Raw genomic sequence first — 13,069 nt, 5'->3', positions numbered from 1 at the left:
AACATTTGCAATAAAATGCTGCCGATGTTCTATCAGACGGTTGTGGTGAGCGCCCTCTTCTATGCTGTGGTGTGCTGGGGAGGGAGCATAAAGTGACGCCTCACGTCTGGACAAACTGGTGAGGAAGGCAGGCTCTGTTGTAGGCACGGAGCTGGACAGTTTGACATCTGTGGCAGAGCAACGGGCACTGAGCATGTTCCTGTCAATCATGGAGAATCCACTGCATCCACTGAACAGGATCATCTCCAGACAGAGGAGCAGCTTCAGTGACAAACTGCTGTCACCGTCCTGCTGCACTGACAGACTGAGGAGACCCCACACTATGAGACTCTTCAATTCCACCCGGTTTGTAAACGTTAACATTATACAAAGTTATTGTCTGTTATACCTGCATTGTTATCACTCTTTAATTTAATATTGTTTTTATCAGTATGCTGCTGCTGGAGTATGGGAATTTCCCCTTGGGATTAGTAAAGTATCTATCTATCTATCTATCTATCTATAATCTATTAAATAATATATTTAAATGTATTAAATATTTGAGGTAAACAGTGAAGAGTAACAGGGAGTGTGGAAGAGAGGTGAAAAAGAGAGAGCAGGCAGGGTGGAGTGGGTAGAGAAGAGTATCAGGAGTGATTTGTGACAGACGGGTATCAGCAAGAGTGAAAGGGAAGGTCTACAGGATGGTAGTGAGACCAGCTATGTTATATGGGTTGATGACGGTGGCACAGGAGACAGAGCTGGAGGTGGCAGAGTTAAAGATGCTAAGATTTGCACTGGGTGTGACGAGGATGGACAGAATTAGAAATGTGGACATTAGAGGGTCAGCTCAGGTTGGACGGTTGGGAGACAAAGTCAGAGAGGCGAGATTGTGTTGGTCTGGACGTGCGCAGAAAAGAGATGCTGGGTATATTAGGAGAACACTGTCAAGGATAGAGCTGGCAGGCAAGTGGAAAAGAGGAAGGCCTAAGAGGAGGTTTATGGATGTGGTGAGAGAGGACATGCAGGAGATGGGTGTGACAGAGCAAGATGACAAGGACAGGAAGAGATGGAAAAAGATGATCCCTGAAGCAACCCCTAACGGGAGCAGCTGAAAGAAGAAGAAATCAACTTTATTAATATTAAGAGATGCATACAACAACAAAAATAAAATACAAACATATAGACTCACGGGGCAAATTATACAATCAATCAATCAGTCAATCAGTAAATAAAGAACATATATATATATATATATATATATATTGTGCAAAAACTGCAAAATGAATTTAAAGAGCATAAGTATTTAGTTTGGGACATCAAGAGGAAGCACTGAATTGCCTGATAGCAGTAGGCAGAAAAGAACCCCAGAGGTACTTCTTGACACACTATGGAGGAATGAGGCTAAAAGTGCTCCACGAGAGTGCCTCCTGGAGAGAAAGGAGGGGATATGCAGAGATGATACTGAATTAAATATGGAGTCCAGCGCCCATATTTAGTAAGCATCTCAGAATTACTATTAGGAATTACACTAAAAGTATGACTAGGGTAAGAATTTGTCCAACTTCAGAGTAGGATATGATAAGAATCTTTGGAGCAACCTCTCAGCTAAAAGTAAAAATTCACATTTGAGAATCAGTGATGTCACAATTATATGGCACCCTGAGCCACAAAGTGATACTCATGATGACGCTTTGTAGTTTTCTGATAGTAATGCTAAGGCTTCACCACAAAGATATTAATATTTAAAGAAGAAAAAAAAATAATAGGGTAGGGTTTTGCGCTAAGCTGCTTGTAATTGTTGCTACATAACACTGTAATGAGCACAGAGATGGAAGGACCAAGACACTGTGAGGGGGTCCACTTGGGAACCTTACCTGGCAAGGATTCCCACAGCGTGGAAGGACAAGGGAAGGCACCTTACTCAAGGTGATGCCTACCCAGAGCCACTAGGTGGCTCCCCTAGGTTAGGGTGCCATTATGGATTCCCACAGGGCATACTGGGACTTGTAGTCCGTTGCCTCAGTCCTGTTGGGTTCCATGGGGGGCACCAAGGGGTGCAGAAGGGACTAGTGTGTCCTACTTAATTGGACTCCAGCCCTACCCAGAAGGGCTCCAAGACCACACCGGAAGTACTCCCAGTCTTTAATCAGGAGCCAGAGTGGGGAAAAGATGGACAAAGCTTGTGGAGTGGAGTGGAGCAGGCAGAGAGTGAGACAGAGAGGATGACAGAAAACGACAGAGAAGCAGTCACTGTATTGCTGTGCTTATTACTTTGACTTGTGGTTGTGGTGTGGGAAACTCTTCCCTGTAAGAGGTTACCACAATAAAATCCTCTTGGTCAGTGTTGAACTTGTATCCAAGCCTTTGTCTCAGGTGTTTGTGACCACAACACACACACACACGGAATGAGGATGAACCTTTTATGTAGCAATGAATGATCCACAGCCGTACTTTCATGAGAATCGACCTTCTGCTATTATGGCTATTGGAAACGCCTTGTAAAGTAGCAGTTATTTACACTTGCCACAGCTATTCCTGCTACTTCTTATGTTGCATTCACTCTTCCATTATTCCCAATCGTCTTCCAGAGCCCTGTGCCATCTCTCTCCCTATGACCCCCACATTATCTTCTGCCAGCCTCTATTTATCTAAAGCCTTAGGAGTCTCTGATTGACTTCTTAAACATTCCTGGGCTTGTAAACTGTACCACAAATGCTCCAGGGGTTCATGGAATGCAGAGCTCAGAGTACCTGTGTGGCATTTTGATGTCAATCACCCATCCAGACCTTCCTATATTCATAGTAATATTCTGGCTACTACAATACAATTTGCATCCATTATGTGCGTTGTGATTCACATATGTTTGCTCATTCACACTTTACGTGTATGCCAATTTGAATGAATGCAGCTTGCCTTAACATAACCTTGAGTGTAGGGAAAAGTATAAATCTGTGTGGCTGATTCTGACATTTGCAAATCATCACTATTACAACATTGCATTTTACACGTAACATAATAGGGCATGGCTTCTCTATGTAAATGAGGCAATCATGCATCAAGATCAAGCTTTGTTAAGAATAGTATTCCATCTCTGTCAAATTGACATCTTTTTACAATTTCATTGTTGTTCAGCGCTTACAAAGAGGTAAAAAATCTTGGAGCTATTTCACAGTCAGGGCTTAATTTTAAATCATATATTAATGTCACCAAAACAGTATGTTCTTCATTTAAGAAATATATCTCATGTTCAGTCCAAAAAAGCTGATCCATACCTGTTTAAATTACGCCAGTGAATTCCTAACAGGTCTGCCAAACTCAGATTTAAATGTTACAATTGGTACAGAACGCAGCTGAAAGAATCCTAACTAAAAAGAAGACATCTGACCACATTGAAGCGCTATCTTTGCCCTGGCTGCCTGTATCATTCAGAATCAATTTTAAAATACTGCATACTGATTAGAAAGTTTTGAATAATCTTGCATCTTCACATATCTTGGAATGTCTGTCCCCTGTGTGAACTTGGACCCGGACACAGACAGACGGACATCGTTGGCTCCACCACACACTGTTTATTTACAATACTATTTACAAATTGGACGTGCACAAACCCCAGTGCCTCTTGCACCGATTCCCCCAATGTCCAGGCCACACAGTCCTGTGCCTTTCTTTCTCCTGGCCGCCTCCAATCCTCACTCCAGCTCCGTCCTCTTCCACCCGACTTCCGCCAATGACTGGAGGGAGGGCCCTATAGGAACCCGGATGGGCTCCAGCTGCTTCCCGGCAATCAGTCTTAGCCACACCCCAGTGTGGTGGAAGTGCCGGCTGCGCACCCGGAAGCCGTCCGGGTGTCCCCTGTCGTCTTCCCCCCAGCACTTCCTGGTGTGGCAGAAGTGCTGGGCTCCAGGGTTCCTCAGGCACCTGGGCGCCGCCTGGCGGATGCCACGGGCCCCTACAGGGTTGGGCTTCTAAGCCCTCTACCCGTGGCCCCCAACATAACCGGGATGGACGCCCCCTCGCGGTCTGGAGGAGGCACAAGCCCCACTCTGGTCCTCCTGGGCGTCCCGGCCGGGGGACCACACGGGATATTCCGGCATCGGGGCGCCACCTGGTGGTGGCCACAGGTCCCTACAGGGCTGGGCTTCCAAGCCCTGTTCACGAGGACCCCAACATAACCAGGACGGACGCCCCCTCGCGGTCTGGAGGAGGCACAAGCCCTCCTCTGGTCCTCCTGGGCGTCCTGGCCAGGCTCCTGCCCCGGCCGGGGACCACACCTGACATTCCCAATCTTAACATTAGATCCCCAAATTCTACTTTGCTTTCTGTTCATAGAGTAGAGAAATACATTATAGCAGACGTATTAAAATCACATCTTAAAAACTGCACACTTTATTCTGCTGTTTTATTAACTTTGCGACTAATCACTTCATCTTTTGTTTTCTCTTCTCGCTCTCCAGTGGTGGGATGAAATTTTGTGACTTTGGGGGTCAATGGAAAAACATCAAGATCCTTTCCATAATGGCACCTGCACCTGGCTGACTCTCTCTTTTATTCTTGTTTTGTATTTTACATATAATGATACAATGCCCAGCCAGGTCTGGGTGGGCTTTTTGATCGCGGAAACCCCTCAGGTTTTGACACCATTGCAGTTTTTTTTTTTTCCTTTCCCTACTGACTATATACTCCTTGGTATAACAGTTTATTGTTTTTCTTTGTTTTGAATTTCTACTATTTGTAAAGCACTTTGAATTATACTCTGTACAGGAATGGAAAGTACTAGATAGATAGATAGATAGATAGATAGATAGATAGATAGATAGATAGATAGATAGATAGATAGATAGATAGATAGATAGATAGATAGATAGATAGATAGATAGATAGATAGATAGATAGATAGATAGATAGATACTTTATTAATCCCAAGGGGAAATTCACATAATTCACATACTATACAAACAGGCCAATGTAGGCCATCCATTAATCCAGCGGTTCCTAACCTTTTTTCTCTCCCGTACCCCTTGATTAGGCTTTTCATTTATGAGTACCCTCTCTCTTCATTAAAAAAGAAAAAAGTTTTTTTTTTTAATTTTCCTAGATTAGCTAAATAATTAAATGAACCAAATTAATCTAATGACATTTATAGGCATTTATTTTTGATTTTACATTTTATAATTTATTTTAATTTGTTACAATAGCAGCCTAACATACTGTAAGATCAAAACAAATAAAAACAGCATCTCTTACAAGAACAGGCCTATCAGTCGCTGCATCCTGGTCATCTTGTGCTTGTAAATCATCAGACTGCTTCGAAATACTTGCAGCTGCCAAATCAGCAGGGTGGATTTCAATGCTAACTGCAGCTCTCTTATGAGTTCCAGTTTTCAGCCACTTATCCATTTTGGGGCACAAAACAATATCAATAGAAAGTCACTCGAAAAAATAAATAACAGCTAAACACTTCAAATTAAGCACTCATAAAAAAGGAACGATCTAGGCCTATTAATACACGTTACTCACTTGACGCCCAATTGAACACTAAAATGACCCCCTTCTTCAGACACCCAATGCACGCCCAACCTACCTGGAGAGGGGTCTCTCTTTGAACTGCCTTTCCCAGGGTTTCTTCCATTTTTCCCTACAAGGTTTTTTTGGGAGTTTCTCCTTGTCTTCTTAGAGAGTCAAGGCTGGGGGGCTGTTAAGAGGCAGGGCCTGTTAAAGCCCATTGCAACACTTCCTGTGTGATTTTGGGCTGTACAAAAATAAATTGTATTGTGTATTGTATTATATGGACCGCTTTCAATCACAGTGACAGTTTTGGCGGAGAGGGGGAGGACATATGCGCAATCGCACGATATGACTAGTGGTGTGCGGGTCTAGTGACAACTTTCACATGTCTCTCTTTGTAAACCAAAACTCTATAACTTTGTTTTTGTGTTTTTATTTTAGTCACCACTGGTTGGGGACCGCTGCATTAATCTATTAAATAAAAATAAAAAAAACACCAAAATAAATAAATGTTTCATTAACAAGTACTTGTGTCTAATTTAAAAAAATTGCTGGAGTGAAAAGGTGGCTTCCAAAGAAATGAGTTTCAGACTTCCCTAAATTAGCTGGTCATCCGTTAGTTGATGTGTGACCACTAGTAAAGGAAAGGAGAAACAATGAAGAATTTTGAAATTTAAAAATCAAGTCAATTATACTTAAGTCAAAAAGCAGTCTGCTCATTGAGCAGCAGAAACTGGTCAGTAATTTAGATAGCGACTGGAACAAAAATCAGCAGCTACAGGGGGCCTCTGAGATTTGACTACAGTTGTCGGGTGTACTTCCCTTGCAATTTTTGTAAATCATTTTTATTCTAGTTACTGGTGTGCTATATATGCCATACAGGACAAACAAAACCAAACATATTATCTATCCGTTTTCAAACCTAAAAAATGTAAACATTGTATTTGTAATACTTATCTATCTGTTTTCAAACCTGTCTATCCAATACGAGGTCACAGGCTAATAATAATAACGACTGAAGGAATTGATGTCATCCGTGTATCTTTACAAAAAATTGGTCGTCTTTTTTGCCAATTTATTTTAAAAACATCAGTGTTTTACATGTATGTAGTTAAGTTGGCGTGTTTCTAATTCAATATAAACTTGTAAGCTTACTTGTACTTGCTCAGTATAAACGTACTAATTCTAAGTTAACGTCGCCGCCCTCAAACTTTTGTTCCAACAGTAAAAAGGTGAGGTAAAACTGGATTTGTTTTTTGCTAATTAACATATTCCTATGAAAACAAACGTGCTGCATACAAATAGTGAATGGAAATAATCCTTTTTTTTTTTTTTTTACAAAACAAACATTTTTAAAACCATATCTCATAATAAAGACTCCTACCCGAAGTTGCTTTCCTCCAGTCGCAAAGCAGCATCCCTAATAGGCGAGAACGGGCGGGAATGTGTCAAATCTGCACAATAAAGCCTCATAGCCTGTCAGATTTCGCTGCCTGGTCACGTGGAAACTGTCACCGCCGCTGATAACGGTAACGCCTCTTAGCCTATCACAAGTCGTATTCTGGCCTTTCAAAGTTCGCGGTCTGTGACTCATTTCTGCTGGTCATAGTCAGGCCTCATATCCTATCAGAGTTTGCAGCGTAGTCACGTGGAAGGCGAGGAGGACGTGATGTCAGCCCGATTATTCATCGTCATGTGATTTCTTGCGAGAGAGTTCAGATTTTGACTGTTTCGACGTGATGTTTTTACTGCTGTCTTCAGTAGCGTGGATTTTATCATTTAATTGTGCTTTCTCGGATTCTGACACCATTCCACAGGTCAGTAATGTGCAATTGTAACCCAGGGGTGCGCGTAGATGTACGCAGTGTTGTAAACAAAATACTTTATATTTGTAATATGGACCAGACTGCGGAGACATGATACGATTTTTCATTTTTGTATTTTTATAATTGAAACACAGACATCCTAAGTCATTTTCTGTTTTGCATACTATTGAATTGGCATGCTTATTGTCCAATACCTCACTGCCACGGTTAAGGTCCACGTACTAAGTAGTACAAAATAAAGTTTGCGAGAGAAAATTACTTTGGTTTGAAAAGCACATTTTAGCGGAGAAATCAGCTGAGTCCACACGACTTAAAATCAGAGATTCAGTCGGCTTGGTGTCATTTCAATGGAGTTTATTTGTGAAGGCTGTTTACACTGCGGTTAAATGAGCCGACTGTTCAGAAATAGCGGGCAAGCTGTCAGGCCACTCGTTTTCTACTAGACAAAAGTTTATTTAAAGCTTTAACATACATCGACATGCTTTATTTGTCCCCAAGGGGAATTTTACCAAAGCTCAAGAAAGAATATTGTATTTACATATAATGTGTGTGTGTTTATGTATATACAGTGCATCCGGAAAGTATTCACAGCGCATCACTTTTTCCACATTTTGTTATGTTACAGCCTTATTCCAAAAGGGATTAAATTCATTTTTTTCCTCAGAATTCTGCACACAACTCCCCATAATGACAACGTGAAAAAAGTTTACTTGAGGTTTTTGCAAATTTATTAAAAACTAGCAAAATACCCGCGCTTCGCAGCGGAGAAGTAGTGTGTTAAAGAAGTTATGAAAAAGAAAAGGAAACATTTTAAAAATAACGTAACCTGATTGTCAATCTAAGAAGGCCTTAAGAGTTTCCCAGAGTATTCCTGCAGAGATCTCAGGGATGTATTTGTCTCTAGAAAGAATTCGATTTGTTTGGATATAAATTCAGTACAATTCTCGTCAGCTAATAGAAGCGGATTGAGGCGCCATCTGCGGGGTGAGTGTATGGGGCTTAGTAATTTCAGCTCCAAGATCATCGGAGCATGGTCAGAAATAACAATAGCATCGTATTTACAAGATTTAATCTTAGGCAAGAAGTTATTATCTATAAAGAAGTAATCAATCCTTGAGTAGCAATGATGTACTGGTGAGTAGAAAGAATATGTTCTTGAATTTGGGTTTAAAAACCTCCAGGGATCTGATAAGTTGTGATCAGTTATAAACTTTGTAATTATCTTTGCGGTGTTAGTTGCCGTTCCCCCTGTGGAGGAAGTCTTATCTAAAAGTGGATTTAGAACACAAAGTCCCCAGCCATTATAAGTTTATGAGTGTTCAGATTGGGAATGGATGCAAATAAATTTTGTATAAATTCCTTATCATCAACATTAGGTGCATAAACATTTATCAAAATCATTTTACAGTTAGATAAGTCTCCCATGACCATCACATATCTCCCTTCAGGATCCAATACTACATCTGATGCTACAAATGAGACTGTTCTATGTAAGAGAATTCCCACCCCTCTAGTTTTCTTTGTAAAACTAGAATGGAACATTTGGCCAGACCAGTCTTTTTGCAGCCGGAACTGATCCTTACTTAGTAAGTGGGTTTCCTGTAAAAATACTATTTTAGCATTTAGACCTGTTAGGTGAGACAGTACTTTCTTTCTCTTTAATTCGTGATTCAGGCCTTTAACATTCCAGCTTACGAAGTTAACTGTCCCATCATGGAGACACTGATTCTGAGTTTTTGATGTCATTTTATAGTCTTAACTGAAAGTGAAATAGTTTAGGTCTTAATTTCCTATTCCCCAAGAGTTGTTGCCATGCAGCTTATTATTACGTTGATAGTTATAATTATAAAGATTGAGATGATAGATTAGATATAGATCAAGCCTGCTCTCTTTCTCTTCCCCCCTTAATTTTTGCCTCCCCAGGTGAGGCTAAAACCCACTTCACGCAGTCCCAGTCCTCTGACATACCCAGAGACAGAGCACATCCAAAGCACATCAAGCCCCCATGCAGTGGCGCTTTAAGGTTAAAAGATAGAGATATCTGTTACCAATATAGTCTTTAAAAGAGGAAAAAGACAAAAAAAAAAGAAAAGAATTTTGCACTTAATATATATATATATATATATATATATATATATATATATATATATATATATATATATATATATATATATATATATATATATATAATCTTCAGCAATTTTAGTGCATTAAGATGATATCCCCAGATAATAAACCCAGGTGATGGTGTTAAAGATGTGTCCAAAACAAGCATAACAAGTCTTAATGCAGTAATAGCAATAACAGCAAACCAAGGGTATGATATTGAACAGTCTCATTTAGGGTACACATGAAATAATTAGAAAAGAAAAAAGAGGAGGAAAACGTAATTAAGCACAATAAAACATAAACATTTAGCGCCCTAGTAATACTAAGTAATAATAAGTAATAAGTAAGTAATAATAATAATAAGTAAGTAATAATAAGAATATGAGAATATATGCTACCTGATTGTCAATCTAATTGTTTTGTGACTGTTATGAGTGTTGCTGTCATCAAGGATTTGATTTTCATTATATCTTTCAATCAGGTTCGTATTTGGAGGACGTGTTGTGTTCAAGTTACAGTCCGTGTTTGTCTAGTCTATCCCTGACCATCTCATCTTCGTTGTCAACCGTTGTAAAAATAACAGGTTTCATTCATCGAAGTGTTCACTACCCAAATCGGTACTCCTGAATGTAAGATGTTCAACAAGCATTCCCGGTATTAAGTTGTGGATTTGCCTGCGAATATTTAGCGGCAGCGTGTCTGTGGACGTAATTTAAACTTAAGCTTTACACCTTGCTTTCCTATTGATATGTCTACAAAGGCTTGTTCAGATTCAGAGGGTTGTTCCTCTCTTACTACATCAATAAACAGCTCGTCTTCCTCTTTATCTGAGACATCACACACTGCATGCACGGGTTTACCTTTCCCAGTCCTGCAAACTATAGCGAATTGGTTCAATTCACCACATTTTTTACACTGTCTTCCTTTAGCTGGACATTGACTTTTTCCACCGTGTGCTTTGTTTCCGCAGTAGCTGCACTTATGAATATGCTTGTATGCGTCACTCGCTTCATATTCTTTTGCTGTCTTCTCAATTGTGTAATGCGTTTTTTGTTCAGCGCTCTTTGGAGCTCTTATGGACCAGGTACCAGGTACTGTTCCCAGTGGAAAACCCCCCAAAAGTGAGCTGAACTGAACCGTGTCGTGCCGTACTATGCAGTGGAGAAGCGCCATTGCTTGTTCTCTGCGTACTGCGTTCACAGTCAGTTCACGTGAGCCGCTCGGAGTACATGCATCGAAGGTTCTCAGCTGTGCTCGTGCTATCTCGTGCGATGTCCACGACTTTATTTAATGTTAGCTAAGACCCGGCACTTAAAAGTTTCTCTCGCACTTTCGCTGAGTTTATGCCAAACACTATTCTATGCCTGACCATCTCATCTTCGTTTGCATAAGCACAGTCCTTCACCCACGAATATTTAGCGGCCACGCGTCTATTGGATTGCTGCTGACAGACTGCCTTGTATGGGCAGGCACTCAATTACGTGGGAGGCGTGACGATGAGGGACGTAACTCCGCCTCGCGTGGCGACCGAGCTGCAGGCTATGACTGTATATATGTTCGTAAGTAAGTTCCAGTTATGACTGTTACATGTAGAATTTTGAAATGAAACGTGCCTAACTTTTGTAAGTAAGCTGTAAGGAATGAGCCTGCCAAATTTCAGCCTTCTGCCTACACGGGAAGTTGGAGAATTAGTGATGAGTGAGTGAGTCAGTGATGGCTTTGCCTTTTATTAGTTTAGATAAAAAAACTGAGAAATCCCATGTCCATAAGTATTCACAGCCTTTGCTCAGTACTTTGTCGATGCACCTTTGGCAACCTCAAGTCTTTTTGCATACGATGGCACAAGCTTGGCACACCTATCCTTGGCCAGTTTCGCCCATTCCTCTTTGCAGCACCTCTCAAGTTCCATCAGGTTGGATGGGAAGCGTCGGTGCACAGCCATTTTAAGATCTCTCCAGAGATGTTCAATCACATTCAAGTCTGGCTCTGCTCTGGCTGGGCCACTCAAGGACATTCACAGAGTTGTCCTGAAGCCACTCCTTTGATATCTTGGCTGTGTGCTTAGGGTCGTTGTCCTGCTGAAAGATGAACCGTCGCCCCAGTCTGAGGTCAAGAGCGCTCTGGAGCAGGTTTTCATCCAGGATGTCTCTGTACATTGCTGCAGTCATCTTTCTCTTTATCCTGACTAGTCTCCCAGTTCCATCCCCACAGCATGATGCTGCCACCACCATGCTTCACTGTAGGGATGGTATTGGCCTGGTGATGAGCGGTGCCTGGTTTCCTCCAAACGTGACGCCTGGCATTCACACCAGAGAGTTCAATCTTTGTCTCATCAGACCAGAGAATTTTGTTTCTCATGGTCTGCGAGTCCTTCAGGTGCCTTTTGGCAAACTCCAGGTGCAAGCACTACGAGTCAAAATTGCTCAAACACCAATCTTAGCCGTGGGATGGATGGATAGATAGATAAAAAAGCCATGGGTCATTTCACCACTTTTGAAACAGTGGAAGAGGAAGAAGACACGGGAGGGGAGGCGAAAGAAGGTGAGGAAGAATAAGAGCAAGGGGACAAGTGGTTTCAAATGAAATTCGTGCCACTCTTGTTGACCATGGCCTTGTGCATGGGATGTCGATGGCGTAAGTTGGTCAAAAATTGCAACCAAACCTGAGTCACATCACAGTAGCTTCTATAATACGAACCTTCAGAAAGAAAAGCCAGGAGGTCACTTCCATACTGCTGTCTACTGTACACTGTGATGTACAACCCCTTCATGTACTGTAGTTGTTTGCTCTGTTGGACTGTATGCTGTTTGAAATGCATTGAATTACTGCACCATCTCACATAGCTACTGCATGTTCATATTGTACAGTGTTTGGTTTTACAGTCAGTAATTGCAGTAGTTTGTTTTCTTTAACTGAGAGATGACCATCTGGTGGACTAAACCAGAGGATGCCAGCACAACCAGAGCAGCCATGCCATGTTGTAATTTGGGCCATGTCAAGTTTCCACCAGGCTGCTTTAGTCCATGGCTGGTTCACCAATAACCCCAGATTCAGTAACATCCTTCTTCCTTCATAGTCTCCTGATCTAAACCCTATACAGGAGTGTTTTTTTTTTTTTTTCCAGCATGGTGGTGGAATGTCTACAACTGAGACCTCTACATTCATATTCACCTCTTCCAGGCCATGGAGGAAGTTTATCTGGACATCACAGTTGAGACTTGCCAGGGGTTTATTTCCCCTGCTGCCTGGCCAAGGCTCATGTTGGGTGCGATGTTAATGAGATTCTTTGACCTGTCCCTGACCAGAGCAGAGATGCAGTGGCTGAATATAATTTCCTTTTTCTTTCCAATTCTTTATGTTTTGTGTTGTACATTGAAGGATAACAATTTCTTAGAAAATTTCTAAATTTGTTTTTTTTTTTTTTATAAAATTCATTATGTAAAGAGGTAGTCGTTAGAGGGTCAGGTGTAGTGAGGGAACCATAAGTCACATCACTCATTGTAGTAACAGATCTTTACAGTGGTGCTTTGAATTGATCTGAACACGGAGTAAGGCTGGGTTGTAGTCAGGGCTGTGGAGTCAAGGAGTCGGAGACAATTTTGAGTACCTGGAGTCGGAGTTGGCAAAAATGTACCGACTCTGACTCC

At 41.4% G+C, this 13,069-nt stretch overlaps 2 protein-coding genes across 3 annotated transcripts in view; one reads left to right on the top strand and one right to left on the bottom strand.

Moving 5' to 3' along the window:
* LOC120526719 (androglobin-like) overlaps window positions 1-5,379 on the bottom strand; it is a 28,560-nt gene extending 23,181 nt beyond the window's left edge. Inside the window, exon 1 of the mRNA XM_039749875.1 lies at window positions 5,227-5,379. Coding sequence (XP_039605809.1) covers window positions 5,227-5,379 — 153 coding nt within the window. The remainder of the gene's footprint in view (window positions 1-5,226) is intronic.
* Window positions 5,380-7,171: 1,792 nt separating this feature from the next.
* atraid (all-trans retinoic acid-induced differentiation factor) overlaps window positions 7,172-13,069 on the top strand; it is a 51,415-nt gene continuing 45,517 nt past the window's right edge. For both annotated transcript variants that reach the window (XM_039749492.1, XM_039749491.1), the window contains exon 1: window positions 7,172-7,304. In XM_039749492.1, coding sequence (XP_039605426.1) covers window positions 7,227-7,304 — 78 coding nt within the window. In that variant the 5' untranslated portion in view covers window positions 7,172-7,226. The remainder of the gene's footprint in view (window positions 7,305-13,069) is intronic.

The sequence above is a fragment of the Polypterus senegalus genome, chromosome 3 (assembly GCF_016835505.1).
Source record: "Polypterus senegalus isolate Bchr_013 chromosome 3, ASM1683550v1, whole genome shotgun sequence".
Taxonomy (NCBI): Eukaryota; Metazoa; Chordata; class Cladistia; order Polypteriformes; family Polypteridae; genus Polypterus; species Polypterus senegalus.
This window is presented reverse-complemented; position numbering and strand designations above follow the sequence as displayed.